This window comes from Pteropus medius, unplaced genomic scaffold (genome assembly GCF_902729225.1).
Source record: "Pteropus medius unplaced genomic scaffold, Ma_sr-lr_union100, whole genome shotgun sequence".
Classification (NCBI taxonomy): domain Eukaryota; kingdom Metazoa; phylum Chordata; class Mammalia; order Chiroptera; family Pteropodidae; genus Pteropus; species Pteropus medius.
Genome location: NW_024356342.1, coordinates 51,271 through 76,443, shown reverse-complemented (window position 1 = coordinate 76,443; position 25,173 = coordinate 51,271). Strand labels below are relative to the sequence as shown.

The window sequence follows — 25,173 nt, the reverse complement described above, 5'->3', positions numbered from 1 at the left end:
AAAAATTTTTTTTTTTTTTTTAGAGAATATGACATCAAAAATATAGCACTTGGCTCTGGGTTGAGCTTGAAAAGCTTTATCAGTTCTCTGGCACCTCGTACAGCACAGCAGTTATGGTTTAGGCCCTTATCCTTGGGGGAAGGAATAGAGAATATTTTCATCTTTGTGTATTATAAAAGTTTTAATTTTGTAAGAATATATCAATTGCAGAAAGCTTGAAAAGTTAATACAGAAACATTCACATAATGCTATAATCTTGGAAAACCACAGTCATTTATTAAAACAAAGAACATTGGAGTAATAATATTTACTTAACTGCAGACTTTATTCAGACTTCATAATTTTTTCCCCAATATTTTTTTTCCCTTTGTGCCAGTCTGGGAATCCAATTGCGCAAAAAGCCATAAAGATCACATGCCTTATAGAATGCATTCTTCCTTTAAATTTATTTTGCATTGCCTCAACGCAATATTTTTCTAACAAGATTTTTCTTATTGGAGAAAAAACAAACAATTCACAAATTCACACTCTCCTCTCACGGCCCAGTGCCGGACGCCTTAGGGGGAGCTCGCGTAGTGACACAACCTGCAGCCCTGCTCCTCCTGTCCTGACGTCAGGGGAGTCAGCTCAGGTATAAGCTTCTGGAAGCCACTTCTACACTAGACGCCTTCTAACAGCATACATGCTCCCATGAGCCACAAAATGCATCCTTAGAGAACACGTGCTTGTGGAAATTCCTTCCAATTTCTGGTTAGCTTGAAATAAATCACCGTTTTCAGAGATGGTCTGAGATTTTAATTTTGTTCTGAATATCCCTGATTTTTGAATGGGAGAGATTTCGTCCTAGCTTGTTAAAATGATTGAATTTTAAACAGAAATTTTCAAGAATAATTTCCAAATTATAGAAGTAGAGGTACTTCTTAAACTTTAATGTTCATAAAAACCTCCTGGAGAGATCGTTAAAACAGATTCCTGCAGAAGAACACACGATTCTCACACAGTTGGCCTAGTTTGAGGAACTGCAATTCCAGCAACTGCAGTGAGACTCCCATTTTAACGCTAAGTGAACTATCCAGGTGGTCTGCAGGGACAAGCAATGAATGAGAGTGTATCTGCTCATGCTCTCTGCATCAGAGGAGACTCAGAGGGAGCAGTGGGGTCTCTGAGTCTACCTGTGGTTGACATAATTTGGAGCTGAGCCCCTCCTCGTTATTACAGGCAGACAGGGAGAGTGGAAGACCAGTCTTGTGGAGTCACCCTGGAGAGAATGGAGGACACGTGGTGATGAACCACTAGGCAGGAGAACAGGGCCTTGGAGCCCCAGCCCCATGGCGTGCTGGCCATTTCCACCCTCTCTCTTCCCTTCTGCCTCTGAGGCTGAGCCATTCTGAGCACGTGAGGAGGTTTTGGTTGCACTTCCCCGTGAGTTCACATCACTGTGTAAATATCACTACCCATATACAGATTACAGTAATAGTCGGCCTTGTCCTCAGGCTGGGCCCCCGTGATGGTGAGGGCGGCTTTGTTCCCAGAGATGGATCCGGAGAAGCGACCAGGGATCCCAGAGGGTCGTTTGTTTGTTTCGTAGATAAGCATGCGGGGAGACCGGCCTGGGGTCTGCTGATACCAGCTGGGGTAGTTACTGGTGGAGACTGACCCAGAGCTAAGGCCACAGGTGAGTGTGACCGTCCCTCCAGGAGACACTGACAGCGATGGCTCCTGAGTCACCACAGTCTGAGAATTCACCCCTAAAAGCAACAGGAGACACAGTTGTCATGAAACAAGGTCACCCAGAGGACCTGCCTTTATGAACTCCCAATATGTAGAGTCCCTTCCCCTGACCTGAGCCATAAGCGAGGAGCCCCAGCAGAAGCACGGTCCAGGCCATGGTGGGGACACTCACAGGTCGCGAACTCCTCAGGCTCCTGGGCAGTGGTGTGATGTCCTCAGGCCTTTTTAAGTTTCACAGACTCATTAGGAGGAGAAGGTGCCTCATGCAAATCAGCTTTCTCTCTCTTCCTGACCCAGAGTCACCCTGATGTCCCTGGGGGAGGTCTTGAAAGAGGCAGATGCTGGGACCTCACACAGACCAGATGGCGTGGTGACTGAGACATTGATGAAGAGACTTCAGGCCTTTCACCGAAATGGTCAGTCCTGTGTCTGGTGACCTCAGTTCCAAATTCCCCCTCTGGAAAGGCTGAGAGTTGGCTGATGAGATGCTGCTTTCTCCATATTCCGGCGCCGACAATCTAGTGCACCTCAACACTCACCCCTGCCCGTGAGCGGTTTCTCCTCCCCAGTCCAGTCCCTTCCTGTCTCCCTGGAGGACGAGTAGCGGGCATCCCTCCCACAGCAGCAGCCTCAGTGGGAAATCCCAGTCACATGCGATGTGTGAAGGGACAGGGGTCTCCCAATGTCACCGTCCTGTCCACGGTCCCCAGTTCAGCAGTGAGAGCCCAGGGCTGGGCGCCCACACACGGAGCCGCACTGCCAGCCTTGGCGGGGGAGGGGAAGTTCTCCTCTGCTGTGAGGAGCCATGGGCCACCTGGAGCGGCCTCAATGTCCTGCAGGGTTTGCCAAGCAGGGAGATGATGTCACCACAACATTATGAGCTTCCTCTCAACACCAAATCTAAAAGAAAAAGGAAACATGTCACTTGTAACCAGAAATAAAAATTATACTGTCTGAACAAGTTGGTGCGAACATCCTGAGAATTTTAAAACTCCCTCTCCTCTTAACAGTCTCCCAGGAGCAGAAAGAACTGGGAAGAGCAGATGAGGGGATTTGGGGTCAAGGGGAACAGCAGGGAGATGAGATTTCTCGTTAATTTTTGAAAGTTAACTACAGAGATCTTGTTTCCGCAGTGGGAAATAAAATACGATCTCATATTCATTTCAGAATCGTTAGTACCTGGTCTGCTTCATGAAATGCGCATTGTTTTCGTTCTCATTTCTCATGAGCCGTATCGGAGACCCCCACAGATTTCAGACAAAGATTCGTTCCAAATTACGGTGCCTTTTAAATGAAGGATTCTTCAATAGTGGAGAACAATGTGTAATTTGATGTGCACCACAGTCAAAATGAAGATGACTTCGATCTTAGGAGGATAAGAAAGATGTAGAAAGAGTAATATAAATATCTGAGAAACAGAAGCGATATGGGCTTCCACAGTCACTCTAAAAGACAGAAATAAACGACCAGGACCATGCCGCTGACAAATAACTAAAATCACGACCGTTTCAGAGCTAATGCATTTATTATCTATTTCATCATGAACATATGGGAAGTCACAGTAATTAGCCAGGATTCTCGATCTCTGAAGGGAGCCCTGAGCCACCCCTGGAACGTGTCTCAGACATTCTCAAGGCACCGTGGGCCAGAATAACTCTTTCCTACTTGGCAGGTCTGGAGCTGGTGTGTCTATATATAACATATATACAACATGAAACAGGATATAAACTATGTGTTACAATATTGACATATATCATGATTGTTTATGTATTCATAATTATAAATCATATTTATATATTACCTAATATACTTTTATATTACTAATTGTAATATAATGTGATACATATGCTACTTATATATGTATATGTAATGTTTATATATTATATAATATAATCCTATCATTAATAAATTAATGTATTTGTAAGCAGAGACCCAGACATTGTGAGCGGCAGCGGCAGCTCAATCTGACTCCACAGCCTAGAAGGAGAGACGGAGCATCACGAGGTGACAAGAATGGACGGTCAACCACCTGTGCCCAGACGATGGGAGAAGCGCAGTGCCAACCCCACGCCCCGTCTTTCTTCCTCACGCGAAAGGAAACCCCGTGTCCTACGAGAGAGGAGGGTGCGGTGAGGAATGACGACCACGACACAGAAGCCCGGAGCTCTGCTTGCTGACGTCTCATTGCTGGATTTCGGACCCTCGCCTCCCCAGGTGTCTCTTTACCTATGTCCAGGTAGCATTGTAGGTGATTTGCTTTCTTGCAAATTGGTTCTAGATGTGGGATTGTCTATCCTGCCTGAACTGAAGCCGGGGCTGTGACTCCAGGAGTGGTGGAGGATGGAGTAGGAGGCCAGGGTGTGAGCTAGAGCCATTGCTTCTGTGGCTCCAGGGGGCCCAGGTGCAAGAAAGTCACCCTTCAGTGAGGACACGGCTGCTTGAGTGTGCAAGAGCCAGTGGAGCATTCTCCCAGCCTGCCTGGCCCAGACCCTGAGCTCTCAGGACGCGTCCTCCAGCGCCTCCTGCTGGGCGCGGACCCCACAGCCTCCTGTCCATTTCACACCATCCAGCTCTCCTGGAAGGGCTTCTGATATTTGCAGGTGGATCTTTCTGATGTCACTACTCAGGGCAGTAGAATGAGAAGCTTCCCTCTGTGGTGTGGGATGGAGCCATTAATTTTTCCAAGTCACTAATGACCTCTAAATATCCAAATGAACTGCTCTGTTTTCGGAAATTTTGGGATTGCCTGATGGTTGAGCTGGCTTTGGCTGGTTCGTTACCAGCACATGTTGTTCCTGAACCTAGATCCTCTAAAGTTCCCAGAGAACCCCGTTAGTTCATATATAGTCATAATTCCACCTGGGTAACCTTGATGTGTGGAAATATTTCGTTGATGCTTTTGCTGTTGTCAGGGTCCCAGTTAGGGTCCCCAGTCCCAACTACACTTGCCTTGGCTTTCTGAGTCTGTCTTTTCCATGACGTTATAACACTGTCCGGGAACAAGATGTCTTGTGTTCTCGATAACATCTGTGGGATCTCCTCTGTCTTTGAATGTCTTCTTGGCAGTACTTATTTTCTTAGGATACTCTGACACATTAACTCTATATTTTACTCGAGTTTTGCCATTTCTCTCAACACGAGGATTGACACAAAAAGAACATTACTGTGAATGAAGCTGTCACCCGCTTCTAGAGGTCGCTCCTTCACTCCTGGCCTGAGGACCCCTCGTGACCTGTTACCAAATCTGTATTGGGCCTGATCAAGTTCCTTCGTTACAAGCTCCATGCATTTAATGGCGGTTGGGTTGATAAAGTCTATGTGCAAAAGAATTGATTTTTTATTGAATATCATCCCCAACAGAGAACCAGTGAGGGAGAAGATTTGGAAGTCGTGGGGATTCACTGGAGAAAGTGAGGACGTGGTGGGTCTGAAGCCATGTCCATCATGGGGAGGGGTCTTCAAGTACAAGGAAAACAGGACCTCCCCAAGAGTGACATCTCACGAGAGAGAGAGAGAAACCCAGCTTCCTTAGGGTGTCAGGGCTCAGGGAAGAAGGAGGGTAACTTGGGCCGAGAGCAGGGGACATGCCAGGGGTTGGTAGAGGGCCACCTGGTTCTCCCGGGTCACTCGTGCTGGACTTCTGCTTTCCTCGCCAGCTTTGCCGGCAACTCTGAGGACTCTCGTGTGTCTGGTACAAAGTGATTCTGTTTGCACTGGAGACCAGTGAGAATAGGAGGTGTTTTCATTGACCTCATAAACATAGACCAAGGTGAGAACATGAAGCCACCAGGTTTAATAGCACATGTGACAGCAGAATCCTTTACCTGAGCTGGTATTGGACAGAGTTGAGGACAGAGCAGTGATTGGACAGACAGAGGTGTACAGGGCAGAAGTTCACCTCACTTCCTGCTGGGACAGGTGTTCTATGTGGCAGTGGTTCCATTTAGTCATGTGACAGTGATAATCAGCCTCCTCATCAGACTGGGGCCCAGAGTTGGTCAAGAGGCCATGTGTACAAAGCAGGAATCAGAGATGAGGGCTGAACCCCTAAGAGTCAATCACCTCTGTCCTAGGTCACAAGGTAGGGGCTCTGTCTGGGAGCCATTGAGACCATTGCCATGGTGACCCCAATGTGTTCGCTGCATCTTGTGTAAGAGAAGGTGACCTTGGATCTGGGCTCATCAAGAACTTCAAAAGGGGGTGACATGGGCACCTAATGGGGACTTCCCATCCTTTGTCCCACAGCATGCCTCAAGCCTGGATGGTTGGAAAGCTCCGGTGAGGTCTGCAGGTACAGAAGAACACAGTCAGTGCCTGTGGGGTCAGGAGATCCACTCAAGGGAGTCCCCATGGTCTGAACTGGTGTCACCGTCAGGACCTGTCATCCATGGGCCAAGTTCATCCCCTACCCTGGAGTGGACTCAGCATTTCCCAGCAGCTGTGGAGCACGCTGACACTTTCGTATCCCATGAAGAAGGTTCCTGGCCTCAGGTCCCAAATCCCCTTTGACAATCGCCCCTCTCCTGAGATCATATCCGAAGTCTCAGGTCCCCAGTGAGTGTCCCAGGCCAGCTCTGTGCCTGGGGTACCTTCCGTGCCTCCATCCTCACATAGCACCCCACATCAGTGCCTCGTCTCTGGGACACAGGGCTTCTTGGCCGCCGTATTCACAGGAGCATGGGAGAGATGGGAAGGTGTGTGCTGTGACCCCTGGAAGAGCAGAGTCCGTGCTGTGCAGGACGGTCCACCTTCTGGGGTGGTCCCCGCTCTGCCGAACATGAAAGCGAGGAAAGGCTCATTTTCCTCATTGAGGAGAAAAGGGGCAGCTGCATAGACTCCGGTTATCTGTCCCCAGAGCAGCCCGCCCCACGTCTAAGAACTTGTGTTCTGTTTGAGAAAATCAGTCAATGTGTTGCCAACAAGGACAGATTTAGAGACGAGGACACTATCTAGACAAAGCTCCCTGGGGTGAGTCTCAGCCCTCACTTTTCGGTCAAACTCACAAAGAAGGCAGCTGTCTTGTCTGAGAAGTGAGGTCTGCCCAGGGAAGCCCGATTGCACTGGGAACAGCCGGTTTTTGTCTCACTTCCCCGTGGGCTTAGAGCACTGTGTGACCACTGAGACTGCTGTCATATGCTGAGCAGTAATAATCAGCCTCGTCCGCAGCCTGGAGCCCACTGATGGTCAGAGAGGCTGAGCTGCCAGACTTAGTGCCAGAGAATCGGTCGGGGACCCCAGAGGGTCGTTTGTTATTATCATAGATGAGGAGTTTGGGGGCTGTTTCTGGGAGCTGTTGGTACCAACTCACATCGTAACCAGCCCCGATGTTGGAGCTGCTTCCAGTGCAGGAGATGGTTACACTCTGTCCCGGGGCCCCAGACACTGAGGACGGCTGGGTCAGCACAGACTGGGCCCAGGAGCCTGGAAGAGGGAGAGACACAGAGATGGTGATGCTGGGTCTAGAGACATGAGGAGAGAGTAGGGCCCCATGTTTCCTCCCAGACTCCCCTCCACTGTCCCCTTATCCAGTCACCTGTGCAGTGAGCGAGGAGGGTGAGGAGGAGAGGGGACCAGGCCATGGTGGAGATGATCACCGCGTCCTGTCCTCTGTGTCCCCACAGCTGAAGCAGAGCTTCCCCCAAGTCTCTCCCTCCCTTCTTCAAGCTCTGACAGAGGGAGGGTCCACTCATGCAAATGAGACCCCCAGCTTTCTGATCCCTCACTGGGACCCTGGTCACGCCCCTCTGCCTGAGGGAATTAGGGCGTGGGCCAGAGCGGCTCTGTGTGGGGTGGGGAGGTCACAGCTGTGAGACCTGAACAGAAAGCAGCAGGCAGTGCCACGTGGCTGGTCCCAGCTCTGAATACACTTAGTTCAAGAGCAGGCCTTGACCGCCCCCTGGTGTCCAGCTCCAACACACTATTGTGTGACTTGGTGGCCAGAGCCCTTCAGAGACAGCTCCTGCCTCCCCACTGCTCTGTTCCTTGTCCCCCTGCCTGAGGTCCACGATAGCTGTCACTTCATGTGGCCTCCCCACCATCTCAGCAAGTCTTCATGCTCTACTCAGACTACAGGGTTTGTCTGTCTCCAGCTTCCTGACTGTGAAGTTTGTTTTTTCTCGTTACTTCATTTGGAGCATATTCCCAAGTCTTCTCATTATTTTGACTTCCTATATTTTGTCCTAAGACTTAGATGAAATAGTTTCTCTTCTGATCTTGAAAATGTGGGTGTGTGTAGAAGCGACCTCCGTGTGGACTGTGCTATGTGGTGTGACAGGCTGGTTGGGGTCAGGGCAGACACTGTGTCCCCCGGGGTGCCAGCTGCCCTGCAGGAGCAGGCTCAGGGCAGATGTGTGTGTGCATGCGCGGTGGAGCACTATGTTCCTGCTGGAGTGAATCCACGTGGGGTGTCCTGCAACGTGCCACGGAGGCTGTACATGCTGGAGAGAGCACCTGGGTAAAGCGCCCACCTATGCTTTCCAGGTGGAGAGGAGATGAACAATGGCCTCCCCTTCTCGTCTGACCCTGGAGCCCTCCCTCCACGCCCAGAGCTTCCCCAGCCCCACCTTCTCTGTGTGGGCCTCTCCTGCGTTGTGCAGAAGCTGTGCAGTCGGCCCTCAGCGCCTCTCAGGAAACTTGTCCTCAGTGTCACTGAGCATTCACTGTGTCCTGGGAGGGGGTGAGCTCAGCGTCTTCCTGTGCCGCCATCCTGGACCCGTCCCTGTTAATAGATTGTTTAATAACGTTTGCATGATTATTTAATTTTTCATCATCTGTATTTGAGAGGCTCAATGCATGTCATACAGAATGATCTGTGTTAATTTCTGCTCTAATAACCAAATGCGCCTCTGACAGGTTAGATGAAAAATATTCTATGTTTAAAGTATAGGCACCAATTCCAATGTGTGAAGGGTGGAGGTTTTGAGAAATTAGACCCTTACGATTCAACTGGATTCTGCCACCATCTACCTGGAGACCGCATCCGGTTCTACAGGTAAAGGGTTCAGTCCCACCAGACTTCCCTCATCCCCCACAAGCCCACCCTCAACTTCAGAAGCCAGTTACAAGCCCAGGTTATTATGTTTGCTCCTGACCGACTAACTAAAGATGGAAGGTCCAATGATCCCTGCTCACTGCCTTGGGTCTGAGTCATTTGTTAGAGGGGCTCACAAAACTGAGAGAAGCATTTTACTTGCTATCAGTTGATTATGAAAGAGATGCATAAGGTGGGGTGCGGGGAAGGGGTGTGGCCCTCTCTAGGTATCAGACTCTTTACCAGCTCCGTGTGGTCTCCAGCCCTGATGCTTGCAAGACCAAGACCCTTTGGATGTTTATGAAGGCTGCATTACTTGGGCATGATTGATGTACACTGGCCATGGAAAGCCATTGACCTGTAGCCCCTCTATCCTCTCCCGTGGTCAAGAGACCATGACTGAGACTTCCAACTCTCTAAGCACACGATTGGCCCTCCTGGCCACCAGCTCCCTCTCTCTGGTGAGTCCCAAAGTCACCTTATTAACAAATAAAAGACTCCTTTATACCTCTGGTCACTTTGGGAATTCATGGATTTCAGGAGCTCTGTTCCAAAAATGGGATGAAGGCCAAATATATGTTTATTATGGTAAATCATAGTATCACATACGTGTATATGCTACATGCACGTTTTTATATATTTATGCATATGCATATAAATACACATGTAATACACATATATACACATTTATGTAATTTTTGAGATGGGTGGGAGGGTCTAAAATTTATTAGATAAGAAAATGGAGAAAGGATAATTAAAAAATCCAAAGACACCAAAGCATTACCTTTTGTCGGTCACTATAACTAAAAAAAGTGACAACTGCCATACTTGTTAGAAATGCAGTCTAAAGAATGACAAAGTACATAGCATTTGTTACATATTTCATCATGAATACGCTGGGAGGTCATAGAACTAGCAAGGACTCTGACGTCTGTCGTCCCTACACATTGTCTCTTGGCATTCTTGAGGCACCAAAGGTCACAATGCCTTTTGTCATGAAGAAGGTCCGGGTGGCAGTTAGGAGCCAGTGGTGAAGTGAGGATCGGGAAGCTGCACGTGGCAGAAGAACCAGGGACGGGGAGGAGCAGAGAGTGTCTCCCCTCCGCGTCGCGAGTGGCCTGCTTGTCCCAGATGAGAGCTTCTTCGGCTGTGCTTTGACCCCCGAAGGCCCGCGCTGGCACCTGCTGCACACCTGGGCTAGGGGCGGGTGAGGCCCATCGCGGGAACTCGCCCATTTCACCCGTCGTGTGTCAGGGCCGCAGTGCTGAGCGCTCAGAGGTTCCTTCCGTGCCTGTGGCATCTGACTGATGGCTCAGTACCATTCACATCTGCTGTCATCCAAGTACACATTCATGAACCCCACAGGCCCCGCAGAGGTCCCGTTCTCAGCCCAAATCCTCCCTGGTGGTGAGAAAATCTTCCTTCATCTGACATGGGTGCTATTTGCTCACATGCTGAGAACTTCAAGATTTGAGTCGATTTCATAATTGGTCTGGTATCTGATTGATATAAAAAGACCATTTCTCTAAAGAGACTCCCTCTCATTCGGGTTCTTCCTCCACTACTGGTTCTGGAGCCCCCAGGGCCTGGTATTTCAAAAGTTCTTTGTCCTGATTCATTTCACTGGCAAACACTCCACGCACTGGCACCGAAGCAAAGCAGGACTTTTGGGTGATGGCTGTATGATACTAGGGGCTGGGACCACAGGCTCTAAGCCCGAAATAACTGAGGTTTATCCGATGCCATTCACAACGATGGACCATGGAGGAAAAATAACTGGAGGAAAATGACATAAACCCAGCTCCCCTGAGGATTCTGAGCTCAGGGCATGACCAGCAAAACAAGGGCAGGACGAGGGGAGCTATGGGGTCTTGCAGAGGCATCTGGATCCCGAGGGGACACAGGCTGGACTCTGCCCCTCTTGTCCAGCCCACATCATCCACACCCACCATGTATGTGAAACTAGTTTTGCTTCTGAGGTCAAATTGATGGTATGTGTATGGGGAGACCAGTAAGAAAAGGGTTATTGTTATGGATTCCATTCTCTGCTGTTAGTTATAGGTGCCAGAGAATGACACAACCTGAGCTGGTACAGGTCACAGGCAGGAACAGAGGAGGGACAGGATTGGAGGGCAGGTGTTCACCACACTTCAACATGGAGCAATAGCTTTTGGTGACATAAATGTTACAGCCAGGTGTGTGACAGTGATCATTAACCCTGTCCTCAGACTGGAGTCCAAGGGTTGTCAAGGAGAGCTGAGTATATCAGGATGGGACCCCGGAATGTCAATCAGAGCCCTCCGAAATCACAATCCTAGAAGTTCTTTCTGGGAGCGCTTGCGATGGGAACCCCCAATGTGTCTGCTGCTCCCTCTTCAGGAGAAGGTGAATTCTGCATCTGGGCCTTCTCCACAGCTTCATGGAGTTGGTGACCACTTTAGCAGGAGAGTCAACCCTGATGTGAAGTTAGATGCAGGAGGGGACCAGAGTGTGATGGTCCCACAGGAGGAGAGGGAGGACGGAGTCTCCATTCTTCCAGAATCTGGAGCACTGTGCCAGGATCAGCCACTCAGGTCCTAAAGAACAGCGTCTCCTTGAGACAGGACTAAGAGCCCCTCAGGATCAATTTCTTGCCAGAGGATTCATTTCTCGTGGCTCTGAGACAGAATTCCAGGTACCACGTCTCTGGGGCACCTGCCTGGATGTTTTGTTGCCCGGCCATACTGTGTGTCTCCATACGCTGCCTTTCTTTTTTTTTTGCTATAGACAATGTTATTCCCTAGACCTGACCCCATACCGTGCATGGATGTGTCAGCACAGCCTGGGTGTAGGAAGCTAAATGATCTAAAAGATCCAAGGAGGTGAGATTTGGGGTCTCTGCTCACGTTGTCCACAGTCTAACTGACTTGAGGATCCAGAGCACAGAGTGTGGGTTTGCCAGAGAGATTGGTGAGTGAGGGGGAATTGCTAAAGGAGAGAGTCACCAGGTGTGGGAGCCGCAGCATCTGCAGACGACCTGAGAAGGAAGCCCCGCTGTCCCCGTGTGAGGTGTGGTGGGAAGAATGTTAGGAAACGAGCTACACACCCGTTTCTCACATCCGCACTTGATCCCATGAGCAACACTCGGTGCTCCCGTGAGCACTGCTACAGGGGAGACTGACTGTGGGTCCGTGGTGCTGACTCTCATCTCCCGGACCTGGTGCAGTGAGGAGGACGGGGACCTCGCATGGTGCTGGTCAGTGGTGTTTGGCTCCACGCTCAAGTCGTAACTGGGAGCTTCTACTGTAGGTGACAACAAAGAGAAGCAAAGTTCCCAGAGAATGTGGCTCTCGACCCGTGCCCAGCTTTAATGATGTGAACAGACCCTGATGCTGATGTGTCAGATTCTCACCGTTCTCGCCATCGTTGTTGCTTCTCGCAGGGCAGTAGCTGTTCACTTTCTGTCCTGGGTCCCAGACCCCTATGGAAGGTGGATCAGCAGGGAGAGGCAAGGACCTCTGAGCACAGGGCAGGGTCCACACAGCAGGAGGGAGCAGAGCTGGAGAAAAATGCTGCATGAGGATGAATGTCAGGAGCCTTTACCTGTGTGGCTAAGATCACAGAAGAAACGGGCATCCAGCTCATGGTGTGGACAACCCACAGCCCTGTTCCATGGGTCCCGTATCTGAGGCCCAGACGCTTCACATCTCTTTCTCTGCTCCAACCCACATCAGCCTCTTTGTCTTTCTGGCCCCTTCCTCGGTCCTGTCCTGGGGAACCATCTATGGTCAGTGTTGGAGGAGGGGGAGTCTGTGTCCTGGGTCCACACAGGCCCTGAAAAGGAGGCTGATTGTGAAGGAAGTGGAGGTCAGGGAATCTGAGATTCCCCAGCAGGCCTGGCTTCCCACTATATCCACACCCACAAGACCAGGCATGTGACACCCTGTGTGTGGCAGGGACATCCCCATGGGTTTTCTGAGACACAGTGTGGCAGCTATTGGAGGACACTGATTTTGTGAGAAGGGTCTTCATATTGTCTTCCCAGGAATTATGGACACAGGTTTTATTTCTAACCCATGGAAATACAGTTGGAGTCAGAGCCCCTGAAATCATATTGTATCTGATTCCATCCAAAGCCTTTATGGTCCTGATTCTTGTAGAACAGGTTGCAGGTCACAGGGTCCTTGACTGGGATGAGGTTACATTCACAGACATGTCACCTCAGAGCACATTACAGATGACAGCACATACTCAGCTCTCAGGGGCACCCAGCCCAGGCCGGCTGCACCCACACTCTGCCCGTCACCCCTCAGGGCAGCGTCTCCCCTCCTGCTCTGTGCCCCTCAGGGACCAAAGCTGCTGTCCCCACCGCACCTAGATGTGGCTCCTGTGACTTCTCATCTCCCTCCTTCCCCTCCCTGTCCTCAGACGCGGACAGGTCACATGGACACGGAGCACAATTCTTGTAGGTTTAAATTTCTATCACAGGTTTTCTTAGAGGTTCCAATTTTTTTCTAAAATCAACCACCATTGCAAGTATATTATTCCCAAAGTCATTGCAATGATCGTATTGATCAGTCCGGGGAGAACTCTATTCTTAACCACATTGAGTGTTTCAACTCATAAGCTAGAATTATCTGTGCATTTATTTATTTCATTTCTCTTAAATGTTTTATAGTCTTCAGTGCATAAAATTTTAAATTCTGTCAGATTGTCCTAAAGTATTACATGTGTGCGATGCTGTTGTCGGCGCGGAGCTGATGGAGATGAAGGTGTCGGTGGTGAGACGCCCAGTGGAGAGAATGCACGAGGGGCTGACACGGGAACGAAACGGCTGCACCAACCGCACTGCGGGGAGCTCACTCCTGCTGCTCCTCTTCTTCTGCTCCCCGTCTGCTCCCCAGGGGCCCGCACAGCTCCACACGCAGCAGAGTGCGATCGTGGCATTCAGCCACGTGCGTGATACAGTAAGCTGAATTATATTTACAGTTTTAGGCACTGGCACCTACTATACTAATGTGACATTCTACATCTGGGGTTCTATTTCTAGCCGCGAGCCTGGATCACACCCAGACCTGGGACCCACAGCTATCGTAAATGTGTTATTTTTAACTCTAGTTTTACAGGGCCCATCTCATCCCAGCCCCAGGTGGAAGCACTCAGACCTGGAGCGGCGCTGAGTCACCCCCTCTGCTCCCTCAGGAGGGCAGAGCCTGACCCAAGCCCCTCAGGCTCCTCCCGTTTCCCCACCGAGGGCTGTGGACCTCAGACACGGGGTTACTGCCAGTGGACACGGTAACAGGGGGAGGATATACTAGCAACAGAGCAATGTGAATTTAAACTGAAGAGAAGCATGTGATATTGTCAGATCAAGTGGTCAGAGGAAAATCGGGTGTTAACAGAAGAAATGACAAAAGAAGTCACCTCCTGTCTGAGTTGGTCAGACCCCTCCCATGAGTGATGGCACCAGCCCAAGAAAGTGAGGGGGAGGTTTGTGTCTCACTTCCCCATGGGTCTGGAGCACTGTGTGAGTCTTAGAGTTGCCATCCCATGTGTCACAGTAATAGTCGGCCTCGTCCTCGGGCTGCAGCCCGGAGATGAGCAGAAGCCCTGCGTTGGCCGAGGTGTCTTTGGATCCAGAGAAGCGGCTGGGGACCCCGGAGCCCTGGTGCTTCTCGGAGTCTGAATTAAACAACAGGAGATACCGGGGAGGGCTCCCTGGCTTCTGCTGGTACCAGCTTATGACATAGTTGCCAGCATTGAAGCCACTGCTCAGGGTGCAGGTGAGTCTGGCTGATGCTCCCAGAGATGCAGAGAGGGAGGGCGGCTGAGTCAGCACAGGCTGGGAGAGGGAACCTGCAAACACAGACACTCATGGGTGATGGGAAAAGGACCTGCTTAAAATTTCTCAGGGCTCTGGACCAGTAGAGATAAAAGAAATCCATGTGACTTTCCCAGGTCCCCAGGGCCTGTCCTTACCTGTGCACTGACAGAGGAGCACAAGGAGGACTGGGGTCCAGGCCATGGTGCACGCAGCCCCTGAGCCCACAGTGGGGCTGGGCTGCCACAGGCCTCCTTTTCTTCCCCACCTTCCACCAGAGGAGGGGCTATGCATGCAAATGTGTGTCCATCCAGTGACCGCCCATCCCCTCCCTGAGCCCTGGAGCTCAGCTCACAGCAAGACTGAGGAAGATGGAGGTTGGCTTCACCCCATGGGAGAGCCCTGGGAGGAAGCACCTGCTGACACCGCATGACAGTCCTTGCTCAGGGGACTCTGCTAGATGTGGGAGGACACAGCTGATGAGTCCCATCAAGGAGCACAGAGAACAGTCCCAGGCCCAGGCTCCTTTGAGTGAATGGTCCTCACTCAGCAGTTATGTAGGGACCACAGGCCAGTCCCACAGCGCCCCCTCCTGTTGTCAGGACACACACCTCCCCGTGGCCCAGAGTCCTGAGAGCCCAGCTGCTTTGTGCAGTTCACTGTCACTGTCACTGTCACTGCTTTGTGCAGTTCACGCATCCTTGGTCTGGTCCCTAGATGCTGCGATCCTGATACACTGTGTCGATATTTATTACTCCCAGACTAAGCTCCATGGGACTTGCAAACATGTACATATATAACTATTTAAGGTGTCAGAGCACTTAGAGTACATTCTGGGAGAAACTAAATGACCAAGGTATGCATCAGGTCCGGGATCAGAGCCGAAGGGACAGCTGATGTTTAGAAAGGCTTGAAGGAGCTCTCCAGGGAAATGGTATAGTAAAGAAGTTTCCAGGAAAACACGCAGTGGCATTTTCAAAAGACCATTCAGCAAATATTTCAGTCATGTCATGTGTGAGCTGTTTCATAGAGATTCCATTTGAATTAGTGCTTGGTAAAATAATAATAATAATGATGACGATGATGATGATGATGATGATGATAATAATAATAATAATAATAATAATAATAATAATGTCTTGGTCAGGCTTCACCTTTACCTGTGGAATGTGTAACACTATTTAGGAACTGACTTACAGTCTCACACTGTAGATTTCAGGATCTCTACTTCACAGATTTCTTGTCAGGATTTTGTCTTAGATGTCATACGATTGGCTTACATTTTAAATAAACATTTTCCCTAGCTTTCTCTCTTACACATTGCCTTATTTTACTAAAAAGCTAAATGTGAGATTGCAATGTGTTTGCAGATGGGGTGAATGTGTGAGTCGCATAAAGAAACCATCACGTCCTTTGGGAGCGAGACGACATCTGATGCCAGCTCCCAGGACACAGAAGAGGAAGGTGATGGTGATAGCACCCCCTGTGATCAGGATACTGTGCGGTGGGGATTCTCAGCAATGACCCCAATGTGACCTGAGAGGGCAGATTCTGGGGATGGGAGCAGAAGGGACCTGGACTAAGGTGTAGGGGTCAGAGGTTCATGAGCTGGGCCTCTGGAACATTCCAAATGTATTAAATGGAAGAGAAGCACCCAGGTCGTGGGGGCACTGGCGCTACTGTGGTCTCTTGAGAATCCTTCACTCTTCTGACTCTGCCAGGGAACAGAAGACCTTGAAGATAATTTTTGCAGCTTTCTACGTGTCCTGAGACTATTCAGTTTTAGATCGATGCCCACAGATGGAAGTGGGTGCGATGTTACCTGAAATTGATCTTTTACAAGATATTAAAAAGGTCATGGACAGAGAAGTGTGGTTTTATGTGACAGGAGTCACGTGGCCAGTGTCTCCTGCTCGGGTCCCAGCATCCACAGAACAATACCCAACAAGAACTAACAGTGAGGGTGGAGGGCAGATAATGCTCATGCTGGGATGAATTAGGGAAAAATTTTGTGTCTTTCCTCTCCACCTGGACCCAGAATTCCTCAGCCACGTGGTTGGCATGCAATTGACCAGTTTCCAAGTCCAGGGTCAGGGCCTGTGTTGTCTAAACCAAATCAGACCATCTTGTCTCTGTTTGCCATGGTGGTATAGGGGGGACGGTGTGAGTGATCGTGTCTGGTCATCCTGAAAGCCGAGGTTCCTGACCAATGGGCCAGGGAGGGAGGGTCTCTAATTCGGGAGGGTTTGCTGAGTGGGTGGATGCCTGAGACCACAAAGGCATTCTGTCCCCAAGTGAGAAATCAGGCCGGGACACCGTATTTTGGTTTGTTTGTCCTCTCCTCTCCCGGACAGTGTCATCTCCATGAGTGTGGGATACTTCCTGTCTCTTCTGGAGTGTATTCTTAGCTCCTAGACTCAAGTCAGGCACATAGTAGGTGTACAGTAACTGGTGTGGATGCACATCATCTGCATAGAGACTCTCCTGAGTCAGACACTAGTGGACTCTGGGTTCTGGGTTTTGTTTTGTTTTGAACCCTTGATACAGACTGAACTGCGTCCCCTCAAAATCCTACATGGAAATCTTAACTCCCAATGTGAGAGTCTCTGGAGACCAGGTCTAAATGAGGTAACTGAGGTAAAGGAGCTCATGTGGGTGGTGCCCAAACAGAAGGGCCGGTGTCTTTATGAGAAGAGGAGGAGAAACCAGGGCTGAGCGCACACAGAGAGAAGGCTGTATGAGGACTCGGGGAGAATGCAGCCGTCTGCCGGCCAAGGAGCGAGGCCTCAGGAGAGACACACTTGCCCACACCTCTGCCTTGGACTTCCCGCCCTCAGGCCTGTGAGAACACACTTTTCTGCTGGTGCAGTCTCCCAGTCTGTGGATTATGCTTCAGCAGTCCTGGCGCCAGCACAGCCCTCATGGACTCTGTCCCCAGGGCAGCCCGCCCCACATCTAAGAATTTCTGCTCTGTTTGAGAAAATCAGTTAATGTGTTGGCAACAAGGACAGGCTTTGGGGACAGATTTAGAGAAGATGAGGACACATTATCTAAACAAAGTCCTGTGGTCTCAGACCTCACTTTTCGGTCAAACACACAAAGAAGGCGGCTGTCTGGTCAGAGCAGTGGGGTCGGCTCAGGGAAGCCCCACTGCACAGGAAACAGCAGGTTCTTGTCTCACTTCCCCACAGGCCTGGAGCATTGTGTGAGCACTGAGACTGTCATCATATGTCTGGCAGTAATAATCGGCCTCGTCCTCAGCCTGGAGCCCACTGATGGTCAGGGAAGCTGAGCTGCCAGACTTGGAGCCAGAAAATCGGTCGGGGACCCCCGAGTCTCGATTGCTATTACAGTAAATGAGGCGTTTGGGGGCTGTTCCCAGGAGCTGCTGGAACCACTGCACACAGTTACCCCCGATGTTGGAGCTGCTTCCAGTGCAGGAGATGGTGACACTCTGTCCTGGAGCCCCAGACACTGAGGACGGCTGGGTCAGCACAGACTGGGCCCAGGAGCCTGGAAGAGGGAGAGACACAGAGATGGTGATGCTGGGGCTAGAGACAAGAGGAGGGAGCAGGGCCCCATGTGTCCTCCCAGGGCCCCTTTCCCTGTCCCGGTATCCAGTCACCTGTGCAGTGAGAGAGGAGGGTGAGGAGGAGAGGGGACCAGGCCATGGTGGAGATGATCACTGCGTCCTGCCCTCTGTGTCCCCACAGCTGAAGCAGAGCTTCCCCCAAGTCTCTCCCTCCCCTCTTCAAGCTCTGACAGAGGGAGGGTCCACTCATGCAAATGAGACCCCGGGATTTCTGATCCCTCACTGGGACCGGGGTTAGGCCCTCTGCTGAGGGAGTTAGGGGGTGGGCAGAGGTGGGGCTATTTGGGGCCTGGGGAGTCTGCAGGTCACAGCTGTGAGGTCTGAATAGAGGACACCAGGCAGTGCCACGTGGCTGGCTAGTTCCAGCTCTGATCACCCCCGGACCTTCAGAAACGGGCCCGAGCTCCCTCTACTGTTCAGGTACTGATACACCACTGTGTGACATGGTGACCAGAGCCCATTGGAAATAACTCCAGCTTCCCCACTAATCTGTTCACTGCTCTTGCATAGGGCCAGGACCTGTGTCCCCTTATGTGGCCTCCACAACACTTCAGGGCATCTTTAGGTTACACTTGGACTCCTCAAGGTGACTGTCCCAGGTTCCCTTGACTATTCAGTGGTCACGACTGAGGTGATGTCTCACACAAAGTCCTCTCAGATCAGGATCAAGTCTAGAGCAGTGACTGTCCCCACGGAGGCATGTCCCCTTCTGTGCAGGATACAGGTTCAGTCACTGTGTGTCCCCTTCCCACGTGCCCAGAGCTCTCTGACCTGCGGATCTCCCACCTCCCTGAGGAGCAGGGGCTCTTCTCTCCGGGGCTGGGAGGGGGTGGGGAGGACGCCCTTCCGTGCATCCCTCGTAGACGATGCTGTGTAAGTCCTTGTCGTCTGTATTTCCTCCCGCTCAACAAGTTCTCCACTTCTGGGAGCAGAGATTCCCACCTAGGAGTCTGTCCTCAAGCACCAAGTCACATGTCTGCAGGTGCCACGGCTGAGTGACATTGTTTGTGACATTTACCTAAGTCCATTAAGGACAAATGTGCAGAAAGTTCTAGGATGTAATGACTTAAATATTAAATTTGCTGTGATAGATATTGATTAAAGAATTCACATACTAGTCACTTTGTGCCCACCTGTGCACTAAAATAGGATGTATGTCGTTTTACATAAAATTCACCTCAATAAAATAGATTTTAAAAAGAAATGATAATGTCATTCTGAAGATGAAAGTACAATCAGAAGTGCATTTTTTTTAAAAAAAAATCTGTGCTTATTGCAGAGAGACGTTGATGGAAATTCTGGTAAGAAATATGGCTGGAAAAGCAGTGGTGAAAACCACGTTTCTTCTCAGGTGAATAGCGGCCTATACAGTTTTCCCTAAAACACTTGCTTGTTTATTTATTCGTATTATTTAGTCATCAGTGTTGTATCATGGGGACTGGTCCTGCCCAGTGAAACCCACGAGGGGCATCCTGATCACAGGTGCTGCTGTCACACCTTCTTCTTTTAGATCTGAGAAGCTGATTGTCTGCAAAAATTTCCAGAGTCCTGGATCATTCATTTAAACAACAAGTGTCTCATAAACACTTTTCCAGGAGTAGGATGTACGTTAGGCAGTGAGGACTCATTTTGGAGCAGGCCTGTTAACAATCCATTGAATCAGAAGTCCAGGGCCTGTGGAGTGACAGAAATCTGTCCTTTCTCATCCTGCAAGCATGGGAACCACAGTTGTGCAGCCTTCTGGTTCTAGAAAACGCAGGGGCAGGGGGTGACCACACGGCCCCCTTCATGCTCCTGACACCACAGCTATGTCCCACCAACCTCCTGTGGTCCCCAGATGTCTACCTGGGGGTGACCAGGAGATAATACTCACTTTTTGTGCATAAAAAGCTAATGCATGGGATTCAGGGACCTGAGGGAAATGATGTCATGGTGGATACACTGTCCCGAAAGTTCTTAGGAAAAAGAGATTCTGCAGCATGAGAGAAACGGTGACGTATCCTGAAACATACAGCTGATCCTTTCTCTGTGGATGACCTTGAGACTCACCTTGTGTCGGGCGTCAGTTATGTCTGGAGAAGGAAAAAGATATCAAGAGATTCCATGTGCAAATACCTAGAGGCTGGATGAGCGCATCATTTTTAGGGAAATGTAATAACGTCATTTTCGTATTAAACAGTTTGACTGAGCGTTGGGGACAGGAACGCGGAGCATGGTAATGAGACCAGAAATGAGACCATGGGGCGTTTCCACGCCGTTCCATGTCCGGTAATCGTCCTCCCGAGAGACGGAGCCCTGGGGAGTGGAATCTACAGCAAGGACTTGTCCGTTTTCTCTGAAAACCTAACGTGGACGTGGAGGTACGTCCTGAAGAGCCAGAGGGGGAGACCAGGCGGGTGAGGGAGGCAGCAGCAGAGGAGAGAGAAGGAGGGACGGTGTGAGGGGCGTTGGCAGTGAGAGTCTGCGGTAGCCGCGACCTACTGTCTTGGCCTCTGGTTCAGAGAAGGAGAAAACTGTGTCTAATCCAGGGTGAGTGTTAACGTATCAGCCGAGGCTGTGTCATTATGACACAAGTTCACACTTACGATAGTAACTTCTGGGTGATCACGGTTGACTGGATCATAATCTTTAGCTGCCGACACAGTGTTTTCAGATAATAGAAAATATGTCTCTACCCTCGGTTCCTGGCACAGAGTTCAAAGTGCCAGGGTGACAGGAGAGTCTTCTGTTCTGATGATGTGACTCTGGGTGTCCCCCGGATGCCAGAGATTCTCATTTTTTCTTTGAAAACAAAGTCCAAAGACTATAAAGAATAAACCCTAAGACAAAGAATATTTATTGAATGCCCACTATAAACGCAGAGCTACTTAAAAAAAAAAACAAACAAACATGTTAAATACTAAACTTCAATAGGAGACAATAAGAGACAATTTTGGTTATGTCGAATCTAGGAGACTGGACCTTAAATTAGGTATTTAGCATTGGGAAGAATGGATCGCCTGGAGCATTCCTGTGCACAGGTGTCGGGAACCTAAACTGGAATAAACCACATGGAGCCATGTTCAACCGCAGCGGGTGAACCTCTCACCCGTGTGTACGTTGGATCTTCCTGGTTTCGGCACTGACGCCCCATTTTACAAGGCCCCCTCGGTCTTGAGCAATGCGGGGTTCATAGTTGTTGATGTTGATACAAGTTCATTATGTTTGAAAGGATTTTATGTATGTATGGTGACAATCATTCTTTATTTATACAAATATTTTAAAAATGCTCTACAATTGTAGTAGGACTTACATTCAAAAATGATATTATGTGGTCATTTCTGTATATGTTGATATATATTTTAAGACATAATAAATAGCTTATTAAAAGTGATTGCATGGGACTAAATACACAATTATCATAAGCACGTATTGTGATGGCAGTTCTGGAAAGAACAGAGAAAAAATTATTGAATCTACTCAAATTCTGAAATATATACAAGTGGTAAGGAGTAAAGCTTCTAAAGAAACTGTGATATCCATTTTCCTAGATTAATTCAATGGAATTGCATCGATTGAAAATGCAATATGATGAAACAGCACACTTTAGTCATTTATAAAATGATGGTTTCTTTCCTTGATTCTTAGCTGGCATAGCCCATCTTTGGGACATCTCTTCTGGAGGAAAAACGTTTGACTTCTGCCTGTTTAGCTGGCCCAGCTCTCGCTGTTCCCTGTGGATGATAAAAGCAGTGGGCTCTGGTTAAACTGGAAAAGCACCTCTCAAGTGATTCTCTGTGATTGCCTCCACTGCAGGGCTCTAAGGGGCTAAGAATCAGTGGGGAGTCCTTCCGTCACCTTTCTCTCACTGGGACTGCCTGGAGAGGGGAGGCACCTGATCATGCGACCCTCATCTCATGAGATGGTTCATAGACCAGGCTGGGCTGAGGGCAGGTTTATGTGCTGCTTCCTGACATGAAGCTGCCTCTGTCTGAGCACCCACTGTACACCAGCCCGCAGTAGTCCTCAGCCTCGTCCTCGGGCTGGGCCCCCGAGAGGGTCAGGGAAGCTTTGCCCCCAAGGATGGAGCCCGAGAACCGGGCAGGGGTCCATGCGTTTCTCTTGTTTAAGTCATAAATCAGCGTTATGGGGACTTGTTCAATTTCTGCTGGAACCAGGATGCGTAGTGATCGTTGGTGACCACTCCAGTGCTGGGGCCACAGGTGAGAATGACTGTTCCTCCTGGGGGCACGGTCAGGGAGGTTCCTGAGTCACCACAGCCTGAGATCTGGACCATGAAATGAAAATAGGCACATGTCAGGAATCAGGAAGGAAGGCACAGGGCTCCCTCCAAAGTCGGGTCTCTGAGATGACCGTGAACCTGGGCAGTGAGTGAGGATGAGGAGGAGGAGAGGCTTCCAGGCCATAGTGCAGGCATTTCAAGGACACTCTGGCCCCAGCTGACACTGGACACTCTGATGTCTCTTTCATCTCCCTCAGTTCCCTGAGGCAAGGATTTCTGTTGGGGTCACATTTGATGCAAATCTGAGCCCTTTAGATTCCCACTCCCAACTACTCTGTGTCCTCGGCCCAGGACAAGTTCCATTGTCAGTAGGGCTAGGGTGCCTGTGAGCTCTGAGTCGGTCCCTTGGGAGGAAGCACCTGCTGAAAACTAACTCAGGCCAATGAGCCGGCCTTCAGGGCCATCCAGTCTGAATTTGCTGCAGGCCTTGCTCACCTCCTGTGGATCCACAGCGCCCCCTGGTGACATCAGGAGAAATGTACAGTAGTGGAAATTAGAGCAAAAGCCCCCCTTCTTTTGAATACATTGAAATTTTATTAATCTTCCACTTGATTTGTCAGGTAACAGCAGACTCTTTGCTTCTCTCTCTTTGCTAACCCTCTTCAGGACTTTTTCTCCACGTGCATTAAGAATCCTCCTCAATACCGGAGATTCAATCTAAATGTCAACTAGCCCATCTAGTGATATGTATAATCCACCAACTGTCGTTTTAGTTCTGTGATTTCCCTTTGGATTTTATTTCTAATTTATATTTTATTTCTGGGATTTTATCCACCTCATCTGTTTCCAGCGTGCCCTTAATTCTTCATCAAGGTGATTTTCTGATCCCTGCTTTGATTGTGTGTCACATGTTATACAGAGAATTTCAGTATCTCAGTGTTGGTATCTGTTGATCGCTTTTCTTATTTAAATTGGGATGTTCTTGGTACTTTGTATGAGGAGTGATTTTTTCTCGGTGTGCTGTGCATTTTGGATATTATATTATGGACTCTGGGTCATTTTTAATCTTCCTTGCGTTCGGCGATCCTCCTGCTGAGGTGTAGCACAGGGACCAGGGGAATTGGACCTTCAGTACCCAGGGGTCCAGCAAGTTGGACCCCCTTGGTCTTCCTGAAGCTGCCACCTCCTTAGGACTGTAGGGCAGTGATTGCCACCAGCTGATTCTCATTGAGGTTGAGCGTGTAAGGCAATCTACTTGTAGGCTCTGCTGACCTCAGGGAGGGAAGCACAAGGCTGAGGGGAGCTGCTGTGCTCGGTGGGGGTGGGTGCTCATCTCCCCACTGGGCCCTTTGCCTCGCTGACACCAGAGAGGGGAGGGGCCACCTGCAGCACCAACTCCCCTGCCTCCCACCCCTTATTCAGAGCTGTTAATGCAGGTGCTGGTCAAGGCTCAGCTCTCACTGGTTCCCACAGCCACCTGCAGGGGGCGCAGGAGTGCAGACTCGCTCTGCCTTGTACCATGTCTTTCAGTCTCATTGCTGAGTGATAGGGTTCAAGTTCAGCTCCACGCTGGGCTGCCAGAATCACCGATGAGGAGTGTGACTTTTTACTTTTTACTTTTTTCCCCCTGGTTAGACTGTCAGGGAAAATATGGCCTCGTGAAATACCTTTGGGCTTGGTCCTTTCTCCTACGTTTCCTTTAAAACTGTGTGTAACATATTTAATTTTTCTAATAGAAGTGTTAAACAAAATTAACCTACAAAGTCTCCTGAGTCTGAATTTGTGTTTTTGAGAAATTCTGAGACCACAGTGATAAACTCCTAAAATCTATGTAATGACTAACATGGGATTAAACAGTACTCATTTCTCTTTTTATTAAACAATATTTACAGTATATAAGGCTGAGTTTTCACTAGGTTGCAATTTTACATTTAACATTAATATCACTGCGGGTTTAAAATAATTCATTTTAATTTTTAGAAAGAAATTAGTTCAGTGGTTTTGTTAAAGGTAACATTCGTTGAAATAGAAATCATAGAAATGGTCCAAATCCCATTTCAATTATCATGCAGATCTTATCTCAAGTATTACCAGCAGATAATAACATATTATTATCTAATATCCCCTGGTCTCTCGAGCTACCTGGGAACAGGTGGCCCTGGAGAAACCACGGCACTGTTTGTACAGCCACATCCCTGATGATTAATCAGTGTCCCTGGGCACATGTCCCAAAACCTTATTCCTCCCACTGCCACAGTGATGCTATCTGAAATATTTAGAACTAGAGGAGAAAGGCACAGGCAAGGAAGGTGAAAATGGTCAACCCCTAGGATTGATATATATTTCAAGATCACTAGGAGTCAACACATGGTTCAATCACAGTTTGGATCTCTGGAGGCTCTTGCTCATGAAGAAGGCAAGAGTTTAGTTTCGTTGATAGTGGGGATTGTCTTCTACTCTTCGGAAAGTCATCTGTCCATACAGAGAAGGAGTGACTCCCTTCCTTCTCTTGATGACTGTATCGTTTAATTTAGTATGAAGCGCTCACGCCAGAAGCAAATCTTAGTCATTCCTGGACACTGTGCTGGGCATGGCCAGAACTAACCTGATTTGACCTCCTCATCTGTGTCCACTGGGAGATATTATTCTCTGAACAAGGAATTTTTGCCTGTGAAAACATGAACACTGTGAAAATATATGGACAACAAGTCAAACTAAAAGTTGAACTGAAGACAAGGATGTGACATTGTCAGGACTACTGGTCCAAGGAAAGCAGGTGCTGCATGAGATCTGACAAC

General features: G+C 49.3%; 1 gene segment (V, D, J or C); it reads right to left on the bottom strand.

Moving 5' to 3' along the window:
* Positions 1-1,277: 1,277 nt before the first annotated feature.
* On the bottom strand, positions 1,278-2,767 carry LOC120602089 (immunoglobulin lambda variable 8-61-like). The segment is given in 3 exon segments: positions 1,278-1,748; positions 1,843-1,922; positions 2,763-2,767. Coding segments are annotated over 2 exon segments (366 nt in total).
* Positions 2,768-25,173: the final 22,406 nt, after the last annotated feature.